General features: G+C 42.3%; 1 protein-coding gene across 6 annotated transcripts in view; it reads left to right on the forward strand.

Annotated features, from left to right (window-relative positions):
* The window catches only part of PRKCE (protein kinase C epsilon), a 522142-nt gene extending 498595 nt beyond the window's left edge, over positions 1 to 23547 (forward strand). For all 6 annotated transcript variants that reach the window (XM_073339117.2, XM_073339116.2, XM_073339118.2 and 3 more), the window contains one exon: positions 20358 to 23547. In XM_073339117.2, coding sequence (XP_073195218.1) covers positions 20358 to 20504 — 147 coding nt within the window. In that variant the 3' untranslated portion in view covers positions 20505 to 23547. The remainder of the gene's footprint in view (positions 1 to 20357) is intronic.
* Positions 23548 to 23894: the final 347 nt, after the last annotated feature.

Raw genomic sequence — 23894 nt, forward strand, 5'->3', positions numbered from 1 at the left:
ACACTGTGGAATAACAGAAGTACTAAAGCTGCTTCCCAACACGCAGTTTCCCAAATATTTATAAGTTTAAACAATTATTATTATACTTCTTTTTATTCTGTTCAAAGGGCCCAGTAGTGTTTGTTTCTTTCATTTTGCATATTCATAGTCTTGTAATATTAAAATATTCTCATTCTGTATAATTAAATTCAGTTTATTTCTGCATTTAACTTTCTCTTCACTTTACATTTCCAACTGTGCCTATTAGGATAGAGTGATAAGGAGCAGGAAGGTTCTAGCTTTGCTTTTGGGCTTCCTCAGAATAACATTGATTCTAGTTCACTTTTTGGCTGCTTAAACCCCCAGGGCTATATTCAGAAAATGATGTGAACCACAGATTCTTATTACTGGGGCCATTTCCAGTGCATTCTTGAAGCACTCACACAGACGTATTTGTATTATATTATAACATATTTATATGTTAACACAGATGATAAATTATCTCGTTTGGGCCTGCTCCTGGTCCTGTTGAAGTTAATAGTAAAACTCCAATTGATTCCAAGAAGAGCAGGTTCTGTTCCTTTATCCCCAAGCCAGATAGTGAAGAGGAAGTCATTGCAAAGGGAGAAGAGAGTTTGAGTACATGGCTCAGTCTTTCCTTCACTGGCTCTGCTGCAGTTCACAGCTGGGAGCTAGCAGATAGAGAATCATAGAATATCAGGGTTGGAAGGGACCTCAGGAGGTCATCTAGTCCAACCCCCTGCTCAAAAGCAGGACCAATCCCCAATTAAATCATCCCAGCCAGGGCTTTGAGAGTGTAGGCAAAGCATTTACTTTTGCCCCAATTCATGTGGCTGCTCCCATTACATTATCAATAGCCCATTCCAAGAGTCAGACTGTTAAAATCTGTGAGGAAAAACTACAGCTTCCACTATTTCCCCAAACATTTTAACCAGAGCCATTGTAGGCTGATATGTAGGGCTCTCACTTGAGGAGGAACTGGTAGAGAGATAATAGGATTCTGCTTATTAAAGTATGTGGGGGCTGAATGTTAGAGGTGCTGTGTCCCACCAGTTCTTATAATCAGGCCATTAGTTTAGTAGATATTTGAAAAGGACAGGAGGAGAGAGGCATTACTTATTAAATGCTGTTCACCTTGCAGTGTCCTAGAGACCGCACTCCAGCCCAAGACCAAACTTCTACATCACAGTTAAACAGTCCCTTAGCCTGAGCCCCATGCGCCCGAGTCAGCTGCCATGGGCCACCTGTGGGCTTTTAATTGCAGTGCAGACATACTCATTGCGTGCTGAAGCTGCAAGGGATGTCACAAGGACCGGAAGCAACGTGCGGTGATGCATGATTGTGTAGTGAAGTTTTTAAAATATCCATTAGCTTTTGGGGTGAATGTGCTTGCTGGTAAAAACTGAGTGGTCTACCGAATCTGTATTTTTTTTAAAAGAACTCACACTTTATATTGATATCTCCTTAATATACTGTGACTTTTATTAAAAATATATAGTTTCTAAGGGGCTATTAAATGATTAATAGAAGTTATAAGCATGTTACAGAAATGAGAAATGTTACAGTCGTGGTTGTAAGCACATCTGTTGAAGATACTATAGATGGCTATAATCAACCTTTTGATCTATAAGAACCTGTAATAATTTATTAACCATTTATTAAAACATCTATAATTAAAAATGCATGTTTAATATAAATGTGACCTGCAAGTTGCGAGTGCTGCTGCCTGGAATTAGTGATTCGCACCCCCTTCCACACCGCAACCCTCTGCCCCAGCCCTGAGCCACCTCCCATACCCAAACTCTCTCCCAGAGCCTGCATCCCAAACCCCTTCCTGCACCCTAACCCTCTGCCCCAGCCCTGAGTCCCCTTTCCCCCGCAAAACCCCTCGGCCTCAGCCCGAAGCCCCTTCCCGCACCCCAACCCCCTGCTCCAGCCCAGATCCCCCTCCCACACCCTGAACTCCTCATTTCTAGCCCCACTCCAGAGCCCGCACCCACAGCTGGAACCCTCACTCCCTCCTGCACCCCAACCCCTTGCCCCAGCCTAGTGAAAGTGAGTGAGGGTGGGGGAGAGTGAGTGACGGAGGGACAGGGGATGGAGTGAGTGGGGGTGGGGCCTCAGGGCAGGGGTCGGGGCAAGGGTGTTCAGGTTTATGCGATTAGAAATTTGGCAACTAAGGCTGTTGATTAATCACAATTAAAGCACGATTATCTCAAAAAATAATCATGATTTTAAAAATTAATCATGATTAATCACAGTTTTAATTGCACTGCTAAACAATAGAATACCAACTGAAATGTATTAAATATTTTTGGATGTTTTTCTACATTTTCAAATATATTGATTTCTATTATGACACAGAATACAAAGTGTACAGTGCTGACTTTATGTTATTATTTTTTATTCCAAATATTTGCACTGTAAAAATGATAAAAGAAATAGTATTTTTCAGTTCACCTCATACAAGTACTGTAGTGCGATCTCTTTATCATGAAAGTGCAACTTACAAATGCAGATTTTTTTTGTTACATAACTGCACTCAAAAACAAAAAAACAATGTAAAACTTTACAGCCTACAAGTCCACTCAGTCCTACTTCTTGTTCAGCCAATCACTAAAACAAGCAAGTTTATTTACGTTTATGGGTGATAATGCTGCCCGCTTATTTACAATGTCACCTGAAAGTGAGAACAGGCGTTCGCATGGCACTTTTGTAGCCGGCATTGCAAAGTATTTATGTGCCAGATATGCTAAACATTTGTATGCCTCTTCATGTTTCAACCACCATTCCAAAGGACATGCTTTCACACTGATGACTGTCATTAAAAAAATCATGTGTTAATAAAATTTGTGAATGAACTCCTTGGGGGAGACTTGTATGTCTCCTGCTATGTGTTAACCACACTCTGCCGTATATTTCATGTTATAGCAGTCTCAGATGATGACCCAGCACACATTGTTCGTTTCAAGAACACTTTCACTGCAGATTTGACAAAACGCAAAGAAGGTACCGAAGTGAGATTTCTAAAGATAGCTACAGCACTTGACCCAAGGCTTAAGAATCAGAAATGCCTTTCAAAATCTGAGAGGGACGAGGTGTAGAGAATGTTTTCAGAAGTCTTAAAAGAGCAACACTCCGATGCAGAAACTACAGAACCCAAACCACCAACAAAAAAGTAATCAACCTTCTGCTGGTGGCATCTGATTCAGATGATTAAAATGAACATGCATTGGTCCACACTGCTTTGGATCATTGTCGAGCAGAACCTGTCATCAGCATGGATGCATGTCCTCTGGAATGGTGGTTGAAGCATGAAAGAACATATGGATCTTTAGTGCATCTGGCACATAAATATCTTGCGATGCCGGCTACAACAGTGCCATGCGAATGCCTGTTCTCACTTTCAGGTGACATTATAAACTAGAAGAGGGCAGCATTATCTCCCATAAATGTAAACAAACTTGTTTGTCTGAGTGATTGACCGAGCAAGAAGTAGGACTGGGTGGACTTGTAGGCTCTAGCGCTTTATATTGTTTTATTTTTGAGTGCAGGGTTTTTTGGTACATAATTCTACATTTGTAAGCTCAAGTGTCATGACAAAGAGATGACACTACAGTACCTGTATTAGGTGGATTGAAAAATACTATTTCTTTTGTTTTTTACATCGCAAACATTTGTAATCAAAAATAAATGTGAAGTGAGCACTGTACACTTTGTATTCTGTGTTTTAATTGAAATCAATATATTTGACAATGTAGAAAAACATCCAAAAATGCTTAAATAAATAGTATTCTATTATTGTTTAACAGCACTATTAATCACACAATTACAATTAATTTTTTTAATCACGTGATTAATCGCGATTAAGTTTTTTAATTGCTTGACAGCTCTGTTTGCAGCCCTACCTGCCACTAGGTTGCACTGCTGATCTATGGCCACTGTTACAGCCCCAAAAGAATGGCCAATTGGTACATGTAGTCGTCATTTTCCTAGTGTAGAGCTGTACTACTGCCTCTTCATATGCTCCCTGCACAATGAAACAGCACCAGTTTCATTGCATTAAGACCATCTGTTGCTGGAAGAGGGGCACAGAAACAAGAGTTTGTTAATATGCGGCTACACATTAGGTGTTCAGAAGCGTACGTGTTGTGAAGACCCTACTGCAGGCAGAGTAGAAGACCGGAAGTGTCCACTCTCAGCGTTGTAGTCATGGAAATGCTTCAGATAAGAGAGATTAAGTGTTTACTAGCAGCATTTGCTTCAGGGTTGTGTTTGATAATATTTTTGCCTTTGTCGTAGTTCAAGCCACAGAAGGCAGAATAACTCTTTAATGTTCAATTTTCCCCTTCAAGCTCAAAACACAATAGCTTGTATTAATAGTGGCCCAGCATCCAGTTCTTATTTTTCAGATGGTTGTGCTTAAGACTTGTGTTGTGTTTAGAAATCACAGGACTATATGGGAAGGTTAACTGAAGATTATTTTGGAAGGAGGTACATTCTAGGCCTTAAATACACTTAATTGCAATACTACAGATGCAGCTGCATTAGTAGTAGCAGCTACAGGACACAGGAGCTCCAATGTAGACAGGGTTTGGATGGCAGCCACAGATCTTACCACTCTGCTGCCAAGATCTGCTCTGAGCAGGGTTAAAGAAAGATGCCAGTGCCCTGTTTACACTATGGTGGGAGATGTGAAGGGCCGAGGGGAATAGTATAACATAGACACAGCCTAGGAGGATGAATCTTGCCCACATGCTCAGGGTTCAGCTGATCGCCATATTTGGGGTGGGGAATAAATCGTCGGTAGTACCCCACCACACCCAGGAATGCCCGGACTTGCTTTTTCCAATTTGGCCGGGGCCAATTTTGGATAGTCTCTAGTTTGTTTAGTTGGGGCTTGACCATGCCCATTCCTACAATGTAGCCAAGGTATTTAACCTCGGCTAGCCCTATAGCATACTTGGCTGGGTTGGCTGTGAGGCCAGCCTGTCTTAGTGTGTCCAGAACCGCTTCCACCTTTCCTAAGTGGGTTTCCCAGTCAGGGGTGTGAATAATCACATCATCCATGTATGCCGCTGCATAACTGGTATGGGGCCATAGGAACTTGTCCATAAGATGCTGGAAGGTGGCAGGTGCCCCATGCAGTCCAAAAGGAAGAACAGTATATTGAAACAGACCCTCTGGTGTAGAGAATGCCGTCTTTTCTTTCGCATCTTTGGCAAGGGGAATCTGCCAGTATCCCTTTGTTAAATCAAGGGTGGTCAAAAATCGGGCATTGCCTAGACGGTCAACTAACTCATCGATACGGGGTATGGGGTATGTATCAAATTTGGATATCTCATTCAGCCGGTGAAAGTCATTACAAAACCTAGTGGTGCCATCGGGTTTGGGCACCAACACAATCAGGCTTGACCACTGACTGTGGGACTCTTCGATGACTCCCAGCTCCAACATCCTATTTACCTCTGCCTTGATCTCCTCCCTTTTTGCTGCTGGGACCCGATAGGGCCTGAAAGTTACCTTTGCCCCAGGGTCTGTGATAAAGTGGTGATATGCTTCGGTGGTCCAGCCTGGTTTGGTTGAAAACATGTCCTGGTATCGGTTGATCATCTCAGTTACCTCCTTCTTCTAGTTTGGTGTCAGATCAGTGGATATCCTGATCTGCTCCTGCATATTATTTCCCTGGATCGGGGTCTTTTGGGCCACTACACATGCCTCTCGTTGGTGCCAAGGCTTTAAGAGGTTAATGTGATAAATTTGTTCTTGTTTCCGGCATCGTGGCTGCAGCACCTTGTAGGTTACTTCCCCCACGGGTTCAACCACCTCACAGGGCCCCTGCCATTGGGCCAAAAGCTTGCTTTCTGCCGTGGGTACCAACACCGTCACCCAATCCCCTGGTTGGAACTGTCGGACTTTTGCCTGGCGATTGTAATGGGTTCGCTGGGCCTCCTGAGCCTTTTCCAAATGTTCCCATATAATAGGGGTGACCCGGACTATCCGTTCTCGCATCTGCAACACATGGTCAATTATATTTCTCCCCTCATTGGGTTCCTCTTCCCAGATTTCTTTTGCAATATCTAGTATGCCACAGGGGTGGCGTCCGTATAATAATTCAAAGGGGGAAAACCCAGTTGAGATGTGAGGTACCTCCTGGATTGCAAACATAAAGTAGGGTAGTAGGGTGTCCCAATCCTTCCCGTCTCGACTTACCACTTTCCTTATCATTGCCTTGAGGATTTGGTTAAACCTTTCTACCAGCCCATCAGTCTGCGGACAATAGACTGAAGTTCTCAGGGTATGTATATGGAACAGCGTACAGAGATCCTTCATTAGCTTCTACATAAATGGGGTACCTTTGTCTTTTAATATCTCCTTTGGTAGCCCCACTCGGGCAAAGATCCCCACCAACTCTTAAGCTATCGTTTTAGAGGCTGTGCTCCGCAGGGGGACGGCTTCTGGGTAGCGAGTAGCATAATCCGGCCCCAGGCTGTCTTCTCCAGGGGTCCCACTAGATCCATGGCTATTCGCTCGAAGGGGACCTCTATGATGGGATGGGGTACTAAAGGTGCCCTCAAGTGGGGATGGGGACTGTGCAGCTGACACTCCAGGCAGGACGCACAGTACCTCCGCACTTCTTCATGTACTCCGGGCCAGAAGAATCGTCGCAGGACCCGTGCCAGGGTCTTCTCTACCCCCAAATGCCCCCCAGAAAGATGACTATGGGCCAGACTTAATACAGCGTTCTGGTGTTTTTGAGGTACTAGGATCTGCTGTACCTTCTGCCCCTGTACTGGTGCAACCCGGTGTAAGAGATTCTTCTTTATTATGAAGTAGGGTCCTGGTCCCTGGGTTTTCCCTTCCACGGGGACCCCATCTATTTCGGTTACCTGCTTCCTAATGTTGTCGTACCTTGGGTCTTCAGCCTGGTCCCGTCCAAAATTTCCTCTCCCGGGGCTAATCTGCCTGAGATCTAGGGGGCCAGTCTTTGTTGCCTCTACTGGTTCAGAGGCATTAGGGTGTGGTTCAGACTCGGGTGCTTCTCCCTCCTGGGTGGCCTCCTTTTCAGCTGTTCGGGTCTGCCTACCTACGAGAGCGACCCTGTGGCTTTGGGCCAGTATTTGGTTTTCCCAAGGCCTTAGCTGCCCTTCTTTCCCTTTTCATCTTTCTACGTTGCCTGGGAGTGGAGAACAAATCTGGGGATATTTCAGAGAAGGTTGGGGGTTGACAGTCTACTGTGGATGCCTCACTACTTTCAGGGCTTCTCCCTTTCTCCAATTCCCCTACTGGGAGTAAGTCTCCAAACCCTGGGAAGTCCCTCCCTATGAGCACTGGGTATGGGAGTTTAGGGACTACACATGCTGCTACCTCAGTAGCGTTCCCCTGAATCTTGATTTTTACTGGGATGGTGGGGTAATAACCAACTGTCCCATGGACACATGTTATCCCCGTACGCTTAGCCCACAGTAGCTTCACGACTACGCTTCATGAGCTTCCCCGAGAAAAGCGTGATAGCACTCCCCGAATCAACCAATGCTGTGGTCTCTACCCCATTTAGCTTCACTGGTCTGGTGTACATATGTAGGGTTAGTGAGACCCCCACAAGGAGGATTAGGGAGCATGGGTCTGCCCAGTTCTCCAGGTTACACTGCATAGGCTCCTCGGCATTGGGACACTGTGCAGCTATGTGTCCCCACTCCCTGCAGGCGTAACATCTGTATGGAGCCCTAGGCATTCCCCGGTCTCTTGGTTTGGGTAGTCTAACATCTCGATCCTCTTCCCCCCTCAGTGCTCTGACTCTTTGTGGCTTCTGGTGGGCCTTCAGCCCCTCTCTTTTTCCACTGGGTTCTCCTGGTGGCCCAGTCACCCGAGCTCTAGGGCTTGGTGCTGCTAGTTTAACCCAAGGTGCTTCTTCCTTAACTGGTTGGGTCAGCTCCCTCGCCGTCCTTCGCCTTTCTACCAGTGCGGCAACTTCATCGTAGGTGGAGGGTTCGTTCTGGCTTACCAAGGCGCGAAGGTCTGGCGGTAGTCCTCTCATGTACCAGTTGATGACCAGAACCTCTAGTATCTCCTCCGGACTCCGGGACTCAGTTCGTAACTGCTTTCATGCGAGATGGATGAGGTCATATAATTGGGACTGCGAGGTTTTGTTTTCCTGGTACCTCCACTCATGATATCACTGGGCCCGCACTGCGATCATTACCCCAGATCTGGCCAGGATCTCTGGTTTCAGCTGGGGGTAGTCTACCGCAGCCTCTTCAGGCAAATCATAGTAGGCCTTCTGGGCCTCCCCACACAGGAATGGAGCGAGGATGCCAGGCCACTGTTCTCAGGGCCAAGCCTCCCGTAGGGCTGTCCTCTCAAAGGCCAGGAGATATGCCTCTACATTATCCTCCCGCCTCATTTTCTGCAGCCAATTGCTGGCCCGCATGATCTGCATCCCATCATGGCCACGGTTCAGCTCTGTAAGGGCCTTTACCTGGTTTACCAGTTCTCGCAACATAGCCCGGTCTCGAGCAGCCTGGTCCATCAGCAGGCAATTAGTCTCTTGCTGCAGCCGCACTGCCTCCTGTTGGGCTGCTGCCTGGACACGAGTAGCCTCCTGCTGGGCAGCCGTGGCTTGTATCAGTGCCTGCACTACCTCCTCCATTGTGGTGCAAAAAATAAAAATAGACCCTCTTCCCCTTTTTTTTTTCCCTTCCAAACACCCTCCTTCTTCCGCCGCGCTGTGGACACCAGATCCCATTTCTTACACCAGTTATGACAAAGTTCCTGCTCTACCTTGCAGGAGTTCTAATCAGCCTGTCTTAATTGTCTCCAGAAGTTTCCTGATTGTTCTGGGACCTTCCCTGTTACCTTACCCAGGGAAAAGGGACCTACTTAGCCTGGGGCTAATATATCTGCCTTCTGTTACTCTCCCATAGCCATCTGGCCTGACCCTGTCACATACGCGCCCCCCCTCTGTTCAACACTACGGGGTTGGGCAACTTGGGACGTCAGGCAGTGTACTCGTGACAAGCCATCTGCATTGCCATGGTGGCTTCCAGCCCAGTGTTGTATGGTGAATTGGAAAGGTTGTAGGGACAGGAACCATCTGTTCACCCTTGCGTTCTTCTCTTTATTTCGCTGTATTCACTGGAAGGGTGCATGGTCAGTCACAAGGGTAAACCGTCGTCCCAGAAGGTAATAAAGTAGTGTTTCCATGGCCCATTTCACAGCTAGGCACTTTCTTTCAACCGCGGCATACTTCTGCTCTCTCGGGAGGAGTTTCCTGCTGAGGTAGAGGATTTGGTGTTCTTCATCGCCGACCATCTGCAATAGGACAGCTCCCAATCCTACTTCAGATGCATCTGTTTCTAAAATGAATTCTTTGTTGAAGTCTGGGGCTATAAGCACGGGGTTACTGCAGAGGGCTGTCTGTAGATCCATGAATGCTTTCTTTGCGGCATCTGTCCACTTCACCATGTCTGGACCCCGGGCTTTTATCAGGTCTGTCAGGGGACTTGCTGAATTGGAATTAATTTGCAAACTGGATACAATTTACTTAGGCTTGAATAGAGACTGGGAGTGGATGGGTCATTACACAAAGTAAAACTATTTCCCCTTGTTTATTTCCTCCCCACCCCCCACTGTTCCTCAGACGTTCTTGTCAACTGCTGGAAATGGTCCACCTTGATTATCACTACAAAAGGGCCCCCCCCTCGCTCTCCTGCTGGTAATAGCTCACCTTAAGTGATCACTCTGATTACAGTGCATATGCTAACACCCATTGTTTCATGTTCTCTATGTATATAAATCTCCCCACTGTATTTTCCACTGAATGCGTCTGATGAAGTGAGCTGTAGCTCACAAAAGTTTATGCTCAAATAAATGTGTTCGTCTCTAAGGTGCCACAAGTCCTCCTTTTCTGAAAGCACAGTAGTGTCTTCACTGACGCGCTACCGCTCCACTGCTGCAGCATTTTAAGTGTAGACGTGCCATTTGTCTTCCTTGACAAAAAAAGGTGTGTTTTTTACTGTGGGATAACTAATGCGTATTAACTTTCCTTCTGTAAAATCCTAGTGGAGACAAGGCAGTACAGATTTAATGTGAGGTAAACTAAACTAAATCAACCACAGTTGGGACGTGATCTCACCTCGCTACCTCATTGTAAAAACTACAGGTGCCTTGTCTCCATTATGATTTTACAACATGATCTAACTATCATGTATGTGTTATCTCATTGAAAAAAACAAAACCTTTTTTCCGGTGCTGGCATAGTCTTAGGTAGTAGTAAACCAATGCCACAACATGGTGATAGGGAATAGTGATTCTGGATGGTGGTATCTAATGAGTGAGATGGATAACTAACCATACAGTGATCATGAAAGGTCCAATGGCATTTTTGTGTGTGCACGCAAGAGTTAGAGCTGTTAAGCTTGGTGTCGTGGCCATATTCTAGTGTGAGTGGATTTAGTACATTCTTATGAGTAACTAGTACATTCTTGTGTCCCTTTAGTTGGATAGGGTATTTCCCTCCACTTTCTGTTGCATAATATTCCCACTCCAGAAGTGGTTACAGTTTGCTAGAGGGCAACGTTATCCTTCTTAAAATGCAAAGTTCTGTAAAGTTGTGTGATGCTAAAGAGAGGTGTCTGTGCATTGGTGATTAATATTTGAATTGCATAATGCAGCATGTCTTAAGTACTTCAGATTCATGCTATTAAAACTTTTAATGAAAGCAGTTTCCTTTTCACTTTCCATTTGTTCCCAGTGAAATCTGAAATGGTTATTTTTTCATATTATATGCAAAAAACAATTTAGGATCAGATTAAAAGCAAAAGATGTTAGCATACTCATAAAAACTGGGAACTTTGGTTCAAAACCCTTCTCTGAAGATAATCTTTAGTTGAAGTCATTGTGATAATGATCGTTTAAGAAGTATGTACCTGATTCTTGCATCCCTCCCTCATGAATTCACCAAGGGAAGGTCATGCCTGACTAATCTAATCGCCTTTTATGATGAGATTACTGGTTCTGTGGATGAAGGGAAAGCAGTGGATGTATTGTTTCTAGACTTTAGCAAAGCTTTTGACACGGTCTCCCACAGTATTCTTGTCAGCAAGTTAAGGAAGTATGGGCTGGATGAATGCACTATAAGGTGGGTAGAAAGCTGGCTAGATTGTCGGGCTCAACGGGTAGTGATCAATGGCTCCATGTCTAGTTGGCAGCCGGTATCAAGTGGAGTGCCCCAAGGGTCGGTCCTGGGGCCGGTTTTTTCAATATCTTCATAAATGATCTGGAGGATGGTGTGGATTGCACTCTCAGCAAATTTGCGGATGATACTAAACTGGGAGGAGTGGTAGATACGCTGGAGGGGAGGAATAGGATACAGAAGGACCTAGACAAATTGGAGGATTGGGTCAAAAGAAATCTGATGAGGTTCAGTAAGGATAAGTGCAGGGTCCTGCACTTAGGACGGAAGAACCCAATGCACAGCTACAGACTAGGGACCGAATGGCTAGGCAGCAGTTCTGCGGAAAAGGACCTAGGGGTGACAGTGGACGAGAAGCTGGATATGAGTCAGCAGTGTGCCCTTGTTGCCAAGAAGGCCAATGGCATTTTGGGATGTATAAGTAGGGGCATAGCGAGCAGATCGAGGGACGTGATCGTTCCCCTCTATTCGACATTGGTGAGGCCTCATCTGGAGTACTGTGTCCAGTTTTGGGCCCCACACTTCAAGAAGGATGTGGATAAATTGGAGAGAGTCCAGCGAAGGCAACAAAAATGATTAGGGGACTGGAACACATGAGTTATGAGGAGAGGCTGAGGGAGCTGGGATTGTTTAGCCTGCAGAAGAGAAGAATGAGGGGGGATTTGATAGCTGCTTTCAACTACCTGAAAGGGGGTTCCAAAGAGGATGGCTCTAGACTGTTCTCAATGGTAGCAGATGACAGAACGAGGAGTAATGGTCTCAAGTTGCAGTGGGGGAGGTTTAGATTGGATATTAGGAAAAACTTTTTCACTAAGAGGGTGGTGAAACACTGGAATGCGTTACCTAGGGAGGTGGTAGAATCTCCTTCCTTAGAGGTTTTTAAGGTCAGGCTTGACAAATGATGTAACTGGGAATTGGTCCTGCTTTGAGCAGGGGGTTGGACTAGATGACCTTCTGGGGTCCCTTCCAAACCTGATATTCTATGATTCTATGAAGAGATCAATTGACAGACTGAAAATTCTTAATTTGTAAAATTATTCTGTTTAGCCAAAGACAATATATTTCATATTTTGTAGTTCCCCAAAAGAAGCTTTTAACAAATATTTTGGTTTATAATAACAGATTGTATTTTTTATACATGCAAATACTTTTAAAAAGCATCAGAGCACTCAACAGAAAGCTGAGCTTGTGTTTTTCAGCCTGTTTTTCTCAATATTCAGACCAAATCTTCTGCATCTGTAGAATGAGTGACGTGTGAAAATAACTGCTTCTTTACAGCTATTACCAACCTTTTAGAAACTACTCTGCATTGGTGAAAGGAGGTTCACTGATTGGTGTAAACCGATCCTCTGGCAGCGCTGTGGTTTTTGCTGTCACACAAAAGAAAGGCAAAAGAGAGGGCATTGATACGTGAGGTTAGCCACAGTGCCTTGTGCTCTGCACTGATCTGTTTGATGTCTGTAGCTTCCATTACTCTAGAACAAAATCATCTCAAAATGATATTGGTGAGAAGATATTCAGAAAATACTGAGAACACTGACTCAGTAGGTCTTGGCTGCTCTTCTCTTAGAGTTACTGGGTCAAACCCTGGAGTCCACAATAATTCTCACTCAGGCAAAATTCTCCCTGAAATCATCCAGGTACTTTCCATTAGAACTTCGAGACATCAGGCACTGATGTTAAGGAAGATGTAGTTCCTTGATGGTTCAATATTCTCTGGCACTTAATTGAAAGAGGCTGAGAATAGAAAGGAAATTGGCTCTGTCCGTTACGCTAAAGCATTGTGTCTTTTGTGCGACGTTAATGAGATTCTTATCTGAAAAAGAAGTAATAAGCTACAGGATTTGGTCCATTTTTAACTTATCAAGAGCTCAGTCATATAAAGTGCTGAGACCCCTCAATTCCCATAAAAGTCAGTATAACTGCATCCAACCTTTGCATCAAAAAATCAAAACCAGTCATGCCATGTTATTTTATCTCTGTTAATACCAAGAACCTGGATAGGCTCCTTTCAAATTGCACAAGAGTATGATATACACTGAATGGTGCAGACATTCCTGCCCCACCTAGTCCTTTTGCACTGATGCCATGTGCTCCTGTGGCTGCATGCTGGGAGTGTTCAGTGTATCCATCAATATTCTTATTGGCACTCTGCTGCCCTGCCCACAGACAGCACTCAAAAGGTTTCATGCTATAGATCCTCAAAAGAGCTGCAAACTTCAGGAATGGAGTATGGTCTGAGAAAACTTGGGAGGAGTCAAATATTGCTGTTGACAGAAATCTGCACCAGGGTAGCGTGAATTATAATAAAGGTTTCACTGGATGTCCACACTTATAGCAGCTGTCTGCATGTGGTGGGCAATGATGGTCTACTAGGGGCATGAAGAAGCTTACTGCATATTTCTGTACATGGGAATCTCCCTACTCTAGAGGATTGTAGGGTAGTCTCTCTCTTCCTCTTAAGCCAGAATCTGCATTTGTTCGTTTCAGTGAGTGTTTCTGGCCACACTTACTTCCACTTACTACACACATTGGGCCAGAACTTGCTGCCATTGCAAATCTTGACAATCTTGCCATTGACATCATAGGATCAGGCTTATTTTTTTTCTTGTCATGTCTGTGCCGATATGTGTTTCCTTATGCAACATGTTTTTATAGTACATTTGTTCAAATCCTAGCCATTTCTGTATCTGTTCATTTCAAAGGGAAACTTGAGGCATTCACAGTTCAGATTTGCCTCAAATGGATTTGGGGAGAAGACTGAATGCAAAGAGTTTTAACCTTCTTACTATATTCTTATGCCCCAGAACTTCAAATAAGATGGGGTTTTTATTGTAGTTTATAGAGAGAGTTTAGTATTTTATTAACTTTCAGTTTATGATCATCAACATGTATGTGCTGACAGGTGATCTTTGCCCCCATCACTTGAAAGTTTGTTACGTGTTTGCATTTCTTTTGGTTTTCTACACTTGTTTCTGTGACTGGAAGTAGAAAATTCACTGTTCACCTAAACGGCAGTACAGTAGAGAAAGTGAAAATAAAACCAATGCAATAGTCACTGTGCAAATAATCCATGTTCAGTGCATGCTCATTCCTGTGTAGTGAAGTTCATATTACTCACTTACTAACTGCATATAGACAGTGCATAAAATGGTCCGAAAAAAGTGTGTTGGGGAGGGCTTTCCGAATCCCAGCCAAAATCCATTTTTAAGCACTTGGTCAAACAGTGCTTAAAGTGTGCCCTTCAGCAACCCAGCTCAATTAAAAAAACATTTTTTTCCAAGGTCTGCAATATTTTGTGACCCCCCTCCACTATATGCACTGCCTATAGAGATTCAAAACAAAAATTAGAGTTTTTAAACATGAAGTTGGATTCCCTTGTGTAAACCAACACACGCCATTGGAGACATCTGACTAACAACAGTGTTCCTTGAGTGAGACAGTCTTTTAACAATTCTGTTGTGGCTGTGGCCTTTTGAACAGCACTGGTAACTTTAAGTGAAATTAAAAATGGCCGTCACTCTTCTGCAAAATGTGATAGTCTACAAATGTCATCTTATCTTGTGCAGTCAGTTTTGTTCATTAGTTTCTTAATTTGTAATGTTCTATACCTGCTCAGGAACTCGCAGCACTTTGTGCTCATCACAGGGTAAACAGGGTCAGTAATGTGGCTGGCTGTGAGCTCTCAAGAGCATGTGTATTACAAAAAGAGATGGCGGGGATTAAGCAGATGGCACTCTTCCTCTGGAATCAATATCTTTTCAAGGTAGAAGAGGCACTGTGCTTCTGGTGATGGCTGCGGACCTGACCACCTCTGGTCATTAAAGGTCCCAAGGCACTTTTCATAAGCATAAAGGTGTTAATGCTGGGCACTCAGTCAAATTCAAAATGGCTGGCTACTTTCTGCTCACCTGTAGTTTCATCAGGGCACTTCCTGTCAGAAACTGTTGTGTAGTTGCTCTGTCTCTGATACATTGGTACAGTTCACTTGGGTTGGACACACATTGTCCAGACAACCCAGAAAAAATGCAATTTCTGAAACCACGTGGACTTTCCTTGTGACATATGCTGTATGAGAAGTCAGTTTGCATGGACCACTGTGTTTCCCCTTCCACACAGAAGCCTGACTCACATTCCATGCCACCTGCCAATTCCTCTGTGACTTTCAGTACCCTCCTGGCTTTGCTGCCTTGGTAGTTCCCCTGAGAGAATCCCACTGTTGCCAACTCATGATATTATCAGAATCCTGTGATATTTGGTGTTTTTCTTAAAGCCTTAGCTCCTGGAGTCATGTGATTACATGATTTTTAATCCAATCTCAAGATTTTTTTGCAGCCCTACTCATGAAGTTTGAATGCTTATGGTTGGTACTACTGGAATCCCATTCCCTTCATATACTTTTCAGTTACATCTACGCTGCAGGTGAGGATGGGATTCCCAGCTTGCATACACAGATTTGTGTGAGCTCTTATCCAGCTAGTACGAGTATAAATAGCAGTGTACCTACAGTAGCACAGGCATTAGCAGCGGCAGAAGCATAGTTTAGCTATGCCAATTATGTACCATGGTGGGTAAACCATGCCACTGCTGCCACGGCTTATGCTACTGCAGCTATGCTACTGTTTATCTAGTGCAAGTATGTGTATGCAAGCTGGGAATCAAACCCCAGCTCAGCGAGCACATGAAGCCTTAGACTCTTTCTCTCCTGCCGAGCTCCCTTCTGCCTTTCAGGATCCTTTCTGGGTGACAGTAGCAGCCCTTGCTGCCTTCCTTCTGTGCTCTGGTGCCGCAGCTTTAAAATTGTGCATGCTATGGGCCTATGCAGCACCCAGCATGCAAGAATGTTAAAACAGCAAAGCCAGGAACAAGCAGAAATGCACTCAGACTTGTTTGTTCACAGTTGATGGAGCCCTGCAAAATAGAAGGGGCTTCAAGAAAAAATTGCCTAAGAAGCCAAATCTCAACTGAGGATTTCTATTTAAAAAGAAGCAATGGTTATGCTTTTTTCCTTGGATTACTTAATCTATTCAGTTTTGTTTATGCCCCACTCATTTCTGTCTGGTTTAAGTAATTGCATTATTAGAGGCCTGCTAGAGTAAGTAATGCAGGTTGCTCTATGCTAGTCCTGGTAGCAGGTTGGCTCATTTATATCTGTGTTGAAAAGTAGATAATTGCTTTCATATCTAAAACAGTGAAATATTCTGAGGCCCTTCTTCAGTCTTTACCTAGACAAAAGTCCCATTAAATTCAATGGAAATGTTGCCCACATTAGAAACTCAGTGCCAGATTTTAAAAGGCTCCTGAAGATGCAAATAAGTACCTCATAGTATTTTCAAAAGTGCCCAGGTGCCTAACTCCCAGTGAAAACAGGATTTTTAAAAAGTCAGTGGGAGTTGGGAGCATAGGTGCTTTTGAAAATACCATTTCACACCTATCTGCATCTTTAGGCCCCTAAATACCTTTAAAAAGTTGGCCCTCAGTTTGCGGGGCAAATGATTCATTATGAATGCCTGTTTGATGACTTTAGCCTCTCTTTTTGTTTGCAAATTCCCAGCGAATAAACCACACTCCTCATGAATATATTCAATGAAAATTCGTTCTTGAAAAAATTCTTGTTCTACAGCTTGCCCACAGGTTATTGGCTGTGAGTATCCAACGCTCAAAGTGTGAACATTGGATCAGGGCTCTGGTGCATATAATCCTTACTACAAATTTGAAAGTCACTTTCTGAAAATACTCATTTGCCATTTTCTTCTTTAGTGACCATGTCTGACAATGAATCATTTGCTAGAATATTTGCAGAGAGCATAGAGAAGAGGGATGTGAACACAGTCAGAAGTGAATTCATTTAAAAATGCAAATGATATTTTCCACAATATTTTCCCATCTGAGTAAGAATTCACTAAGGACTTTAAAGCCCATTGTTTTTAAACTGCATAGAATGAAATCTTTATGTGCCAGTTAAAAAAATATGTATCCATTTTTTTCACTTTAGCATTTTAAAGGCAGTACATAGGGTGTTACAGTATCTGCAGAAATCCCATTAGCAAGTAGGTGGATTTATGCCTGTTATTCACTGCCCATCACTTAGAAAATCCTGTAGTGCACAAATCATAAAGAGACTCTTCATTTTAAGTAGGGGAGTTATTTTGCTATGACAGATGAATTATATAAAATCCATGCAGCCAAAATAGATTATGCTAGTTAGTATGACTATTTTACAGATATGAGAAAAGTCTGTTATGTGAAATGAAGAAAAATATTTTTCTAATGCGTCAGTAGAGTTGATCAGCTAAATAATACTTTGATGGGTATATTCTTGCATTAGCAAGAGTTATAGATATGTATTGAAAGGAGATACATATACCATTTTTGGTATGTAAATCTATTTAGAATATGATTTGACATAGTACATTGTAAGTCAGGTTGCTACTGTATTTCTGGTATCTTAATCTCAAAAAAATCTGTGTCTGATTTTAGGATTGATACTGAATGAGTTTTAAAATGGCAGTTTTGCCTCCATTGAATACTGTTTGGTTCAGCTGTAACTATTCTGAAATGTTTCATGAAACATAACAAGAAAATAGACGGCTGTAAAAGGTCTAAACAAAAATGCCTATTCCTTTCAACAACACTGTGCATACTTGAAATATGACTGCATTAATGTGGAATCATAGACTGTCAGGGTTGGAAGGGACCTCAGGAGGTCATCTAGTCCAATCCCCTGCTCAAAGCAGGACCAATCCCCAAATTTTGCCCTGGATCCCTAAATGGCCCCCTCAAGGATTGAACTCACAACCCTGGGTTTAGCAGGCCAATGCTCAAACCACTGAGCTATCCCTCCGGGAAACTGGTAATGAGAGCTGGAGCTTTTTACCTGTCTATCACATCTTCAAGTCACTTGTGTGGGGGTGACTGACCATAATCACTGTCATGTGGTTGTTCAATGACCTATGTGAAATGAATTGGTATTCTGAGTCCAGCTCCTATTTGGTAGATATCCAAATCACAGTGATTGCCAAGAAAAGACCAAGGACTAAATGGCCGTGGGGTCTTAGGGTATGTCTACACTACGAAATTAGGTCGAATTTATAGAAGTTGGTTTTTTAGAAATCGGTTTTATATATTCGAGTGTGTGTGTCCCCACAGAAAATGCTCTAAGTGCATTAAGTGCATTAACTCGGCGGAGTGCTTCCACAGTACCGAGGCAAGCGTCGACTTCTGGAGTGTTGCACTGTGGGTAGCTATCCCACAGTTCCCGCAGTCTCCGCTGCCCATTGGAATTCTGGGTTGAGATCCCAATGCCTGATGGGGCTAAAACATTGTCGCGGGTGGTTCTGGGTACATATCGTCAGGCCCCCGTTCCCTCCCTCCCTCCGTGAAAGCAAGGGCAGACAATCATTTTGCGCCTTTTTTCCTGAGTTACCTGTGCAGACGCCATACCATGGCAAGCATGGAGCCCGCTCAGGTAACCGTCACCCTATGTCTCCTGGGTGCTGGCAGACGTGGTACTGCATTGCTACACAGCAGCAGCAACCCATTGCCTTGTGGCAGCAGATGGTACAGTACGACTGGTAGCCGTCATAGTTATGTCCGAGGTGCTCCTGGTCGCCTCTGTGAGGTCGATCAGGAGCGCCTGGGCAGACATGGGCGCAGGGACTAAATTTGGAGTGACTTGATCAAGTCATTCTCTTTAGTCCTGCAGTCAGTCCTATTGAACCATCTTATGGTGAGCAGGCAGGTGATACGGATTGCTAGCAGTCCTATTGCATCATCTTCTGCCTGGCAGGCAAGAGATGAGGATGGCTAGCAGTCCTATTGTACCATCTTCTGCCGAGCAGCCATGAGATGTGGATGGCATGCAGTTCTTCTGCACCGTCTGCTGCCAGCCAAAGATGTAAAAGATAGATGGAGTGTATTAAAACAAGAAATAGACCAGATTTGTTTTGTACTCATTTGCCAACCCCCCCCCCCCCACCCCCCGTCTAGGGGACTCATTCCTCTAGGTCACACTGCAGTCACTCACAGAGAAGGTGCAGCAAGGTAAATCTAGCCATATATCAATCAGAGGCAAGACTAACCTCCTTGTTCCAATAAGAACAATAACTTAGGTGCACCATTTCTTATTGGAACCCTCCGTGAAGTCCTGCCTGAAATACTCCTTGATGTGAAGCCACCACCTTTGTTGATTTTAGCTCCCTGTAAGCTAACCCTGTAAGTCGCCCCTCCCTGCGTCAAAGCAACGGCAAACAATCGTGCATCTGAGTTGAGAGTGCTGTCCAGAGCAGTCACAGTGGAGCACTCTGGGATAGCTCCCGGAGGCCAATACCATCGAATTGTGTCCACAGTACCCCAAATTTGACCCAGCAAGGCCGATTTAAGCGCTAATCCACTTGTCAGGGGTGGAGTAAGGAAATCGATTTTAAGAGCCCTTTAAGTCAAAATAAAGGGCTTCATCATGTGGACGGGTGCAGGTTTACATCGATTTAACTCTGCTAAATTCGACCTAAAGTCCTAGTGTAGACCAGGGCTTAAAGTGAAATCCTGTCCATATTGAACTCAATGGGAGCTTTACCGCTGATTTCAGTGGGGCCAGGATTTCAGCTCTAGAGCTGATTCATCAAGATCATATTAGCAGGGCAGCATGGGGAAACTTGAATTGCCTGTGCTGAGCCTCCAAGGTGTTGAGTTTAGGACCTGTCATGAGCTCTACATTTACATTTTAAATACAAATATAACCAGATCAGTTAGGGCTGAAGAAGTTTGTCTTGTGGGGAAGACAATTCACTTTAAACCTCTCAAATGTGATGCCATTAAAACCATACAAAAATATAAGAATAGGAAACGGCCATACTGCTTAGCATACCATTTCTTTTATAATGACTCTTAATCTCAGCTTCCCGCTTTCTCATCATATCACTACCCCTTCGCACTCCAGAAACCAGTGGGGCTCTCTGAAGTCACTATAATATTTGCTTCTGTGGCCTCCCTTGGTAGCTTATCCCATATGTTTGTTATTCTTTGCGTGAAATAGCTTTTCTTTATCATTTCAGAAAATTCTGCTTATTTCAGTCCCCTGCCCCCCTCCCAAGCAGTTTTTATGTTTATTGGTTTTAGTATGTTATTTCATCACTCACTCACCTTTTTATACTTTCCTCCCCAGAAAACCAAAAGGGATGTAAATAACTTTGATCAAGATTTTACGCGAGAAGAGCCAGTATTAACGCTAGTGGATGAGACAATTATAAAGCAAATCAATCAAGAAGAATTTAAAGGGTTCTCTTATTTTGGAGAAGAGCTTCTGCCATAGTCAGCAGTGGGCTGCTAGATGAATGATGCTGCAAGAAGTGGTCCTAAGAAGATCCTCCAGTTACTGAGACTCACTAGATCAAGAACTACTTCTCTTACCTTGAGCCCATATCCCAATTTAAACTATATATTTATTATTTTCCTTTAATCTTCTGATCTGAAGGCACTCTTAATTTCTGTCTCACAAACAATGCAAAACAATTTTGTATCAGAAATTGTAGATGTAACACACTGCCGTGCTTTTGCAATTTGCAACCTTTCTGTTACTCTTAAGGTCTCTCAGAAAGGACACAATTTGCATCTTTTCATGAAACAAAAAGAGCCATACTGTTTTAAAACAGAGATTTAGCAGATTTTATTCTCATCCTACAACAGTACATAATTGCCATACATCTTTAATTAAGAGAGAGAGAGCCATTTCTTCCGCACTGATGTTTACAATGAAGTTTGTACTCAAGTGTGGAGAAGACAATTATACACAGTTCTGTGGTAATTGAAAAAGTCTACTTTCTTAGATGTGCAATTACTGATCACATATGCTTTAACATACTGGGGTGCAAGCATAATATAAAACTATCCACCAGAAATAGGCATAGCTAATTTTTCATGATTATTAGTTAGGAATAAAAAGAATTATGAAGATAATGTAAAAAGTTGCCTAAAATAGGAAATCAGATACTTTATACACAGGTATTAAAGGGCTAAAATATAAGAATTGATCAGTTCTCCAAAAGCCTATAATAGCTTTAATGAAGCTACATAGGTTTACTACAAATTGACAGGTAATTGGGTAAACATTAGTTTTCTTTCTTAGTAAAAGTTTGTACCCAAAGCAAACATTGGTAGGCACATAGGTGTTTTAAATTACATGTTTCTAAAAAATGATAATAAAAAAGAATTTGTTTTTAGTTCTTTGTATTCAATGTGAATGATAACAACCCTGCTTAATTATATGTATTTATTTTTCACAGCAGTGTGTTACTTTTGCACACTTTTACAAAACCATAGTACTACTGTTTTTAATGTTTAAAATCTAATATGAAATCTGTGCTATTAAAAAAACACAAAACAAAGCTTAACATGGATTATGTGAAAGTGTGTTGAAAGACTGAAGATCAAACATTCAAAAACTGACATTATGGAAAGATGTAAATTGATTTTCTTGTGTATTAATTGAAGTGGTAACTCATGTGGACAATATTACTAATGTGAAGTTACCGCCTGTAGATATGCTAACAGTGTTATGTACTTATATTTCCAGAAGTACCCTGTGTTTTTTGTGTACATGTATCGCTGAGGTAATTTTATTATATATTTTACTGGACTGAGTGAGCAGTTAATGGAATCCATTTTAATTGTTGCACATGGATTTCCAGCTGCACAAAAAATATATATACTTGTTACTGGCAAAGTGGCACTTACGAAGCTTTTTTGCCTTTTGTACAGGTGAGATTTTGTATATAGTGTTTGCTGCAAGGCCTGTGGAATTCATTGAATATAGAGGTATCAACTGCTGCATGTTCAGGCATATTATAAAAACTTTAGTCTATGAAAGAATAATTATAATAATGTCCATGTGCAATACTCTGTATGTGTATTGGTTCAAGTTACTGTCAGAGAGAGGAGGATTTTTTTGTTATAAAAGATGTAGACATATATTAAGCTATACTAAATCTCTTTTATAGTTCTCTTCAACTCTATGATAGGAAGGAGCTAGGAAAGAGAAAGGAATGTTCCAAATTGTGGTGGACAAAGTGCGAGTCATTGGCTTTAAGAGCTAAATCTTGGTCTCAAGCAAATGAGTTAGTTTGTGTCAATTATGCGTCCGGCTGTTCATAGCCTTTGTAACTGATGACAACATTCAGTTCCATTTTGTTTTTTTAAAAACTCAGGTGTAATTATTATATATATTCTTATGATGATTTCAAAATATTAAATATTATGCTATATCAACTCATGTGTTGTCTGGCCTACAGGTGTAATAATGGATCGAATCTTTAGATTAATTTAATTTATCTTCAGTAAATTTATGTACTGGGAAAAGACTAGCTTCTGGAGTTGAGTACAAGCACAGAAACATTTTAATGATTACATCATCTCATGGTTTTTTTCCAAGGAACCTGTTGTAACATCGCCCATAAATTTTCATGTGTCACTACTGGCTCTGTGTCGTTTTCACCACAGATAGCTTTTGTCACCAGGCAAGAACTGATCACAGAGCTAAGTGTTCTTTTACAGAGGTGAATAGAATGAAGAAAAACTATTGCATAGTGCACTACTGTTGGTAAAATTAGAGGTCTTTCTACAAAATTATTAGTATTTGCTTTTGGGGAGTCAGTACATTCCACAAAGCTATTTTGTGAGCAAACTGTTTAGATCAATCCTGTTCTTAGTGTGAAAATCATGAACACCCATTTCTATTACAAGAGGCCTTGGCACCTGCATTTGTTTTGTAGGGATGCTAAATGAGGAGTCAAGAAGGTAGAACTTTTGCGTGGGCAGATGTTTCTTCAATTCAAGTAAATAGATCTTCTGTATGGGGTTTACATTAGGAGGTTTGTCTGTTACCTTGCGCATTTTTTTAAAGATAATTCTGAAAAATGAACATGCTGTTACATTTCTGTAAAATCTTTCCTGATTTTTTTTGTAAAGTGAGTGCAAAATGCCAAAAAAAAAACAAAAACAAAAAAAGAGAAGAATCCACTGTTTGTTGTTTTTCTCCCATATAGATTTTATAAAAAGTGGAAACATTTTTCCATAGAGTGAAAAATAATGAATTCTCTCCAAAAAGCTAAAAAATGACCTCTTTTTAAATTATGGGCAGAATAGCCCTCGTTAAATATAAAATGTATTCAGTTTTAGAGTTGGGGTTTGTTGGGTTTTTCGGTAAGGCTTTATTTGTACAGGATTTCTTTTTCTTGTGGATGTAATTTGAATCTCTTGCCATTCATGAGTGTTATTTCATCGTAAACATTATTACTGTGCCAAATGTACTGTATTCAAAAGGATGTGAATGTGTATTGTTTCAGAACCTAATAAATACAATGATGTTAAATCTTATTTTTTCTAAGTCTTCATAACAAATTCCAATGGAAGAAGAAAACATTCTTTACAAGGCTGAAGAAAGAATACTTTTACATTATTCTGGGATTTTTTGTTTTGGTTGGTTGGCTTTTATGGGGGGACATTTTGTAAAGGGGGATTTGATAAATAAGGGCCCAATCCTAAGAGGTACTGAGCACCCTCAATTCCCACAGATCTCACCAACATGCTGGGTTGGGCAGTAAGGCCCCAGTCCAGCAGAGCACTCAAACATGAGCAGGTGAGGAGTTGTTGTCTTTAATTAGATTACTTACGTATTTAACATTACACATCTTTAAATGGTATTCTG

The sequence above is a fragment of the Lepidochelys kempii genome, chromosome 3 (assembly GCF_965140285.1).
Source record: "Lepidochelys kempii isolate rLepKem1 chromosome 3, rLepKem1.hap1, whole genome shotgun sequence".
Lineage (NCBI taxonomy): Eukaryota > Metazoa > Chordata > Testudines > Cheloniidae > Lepidochelys > Lepidochelys kempii.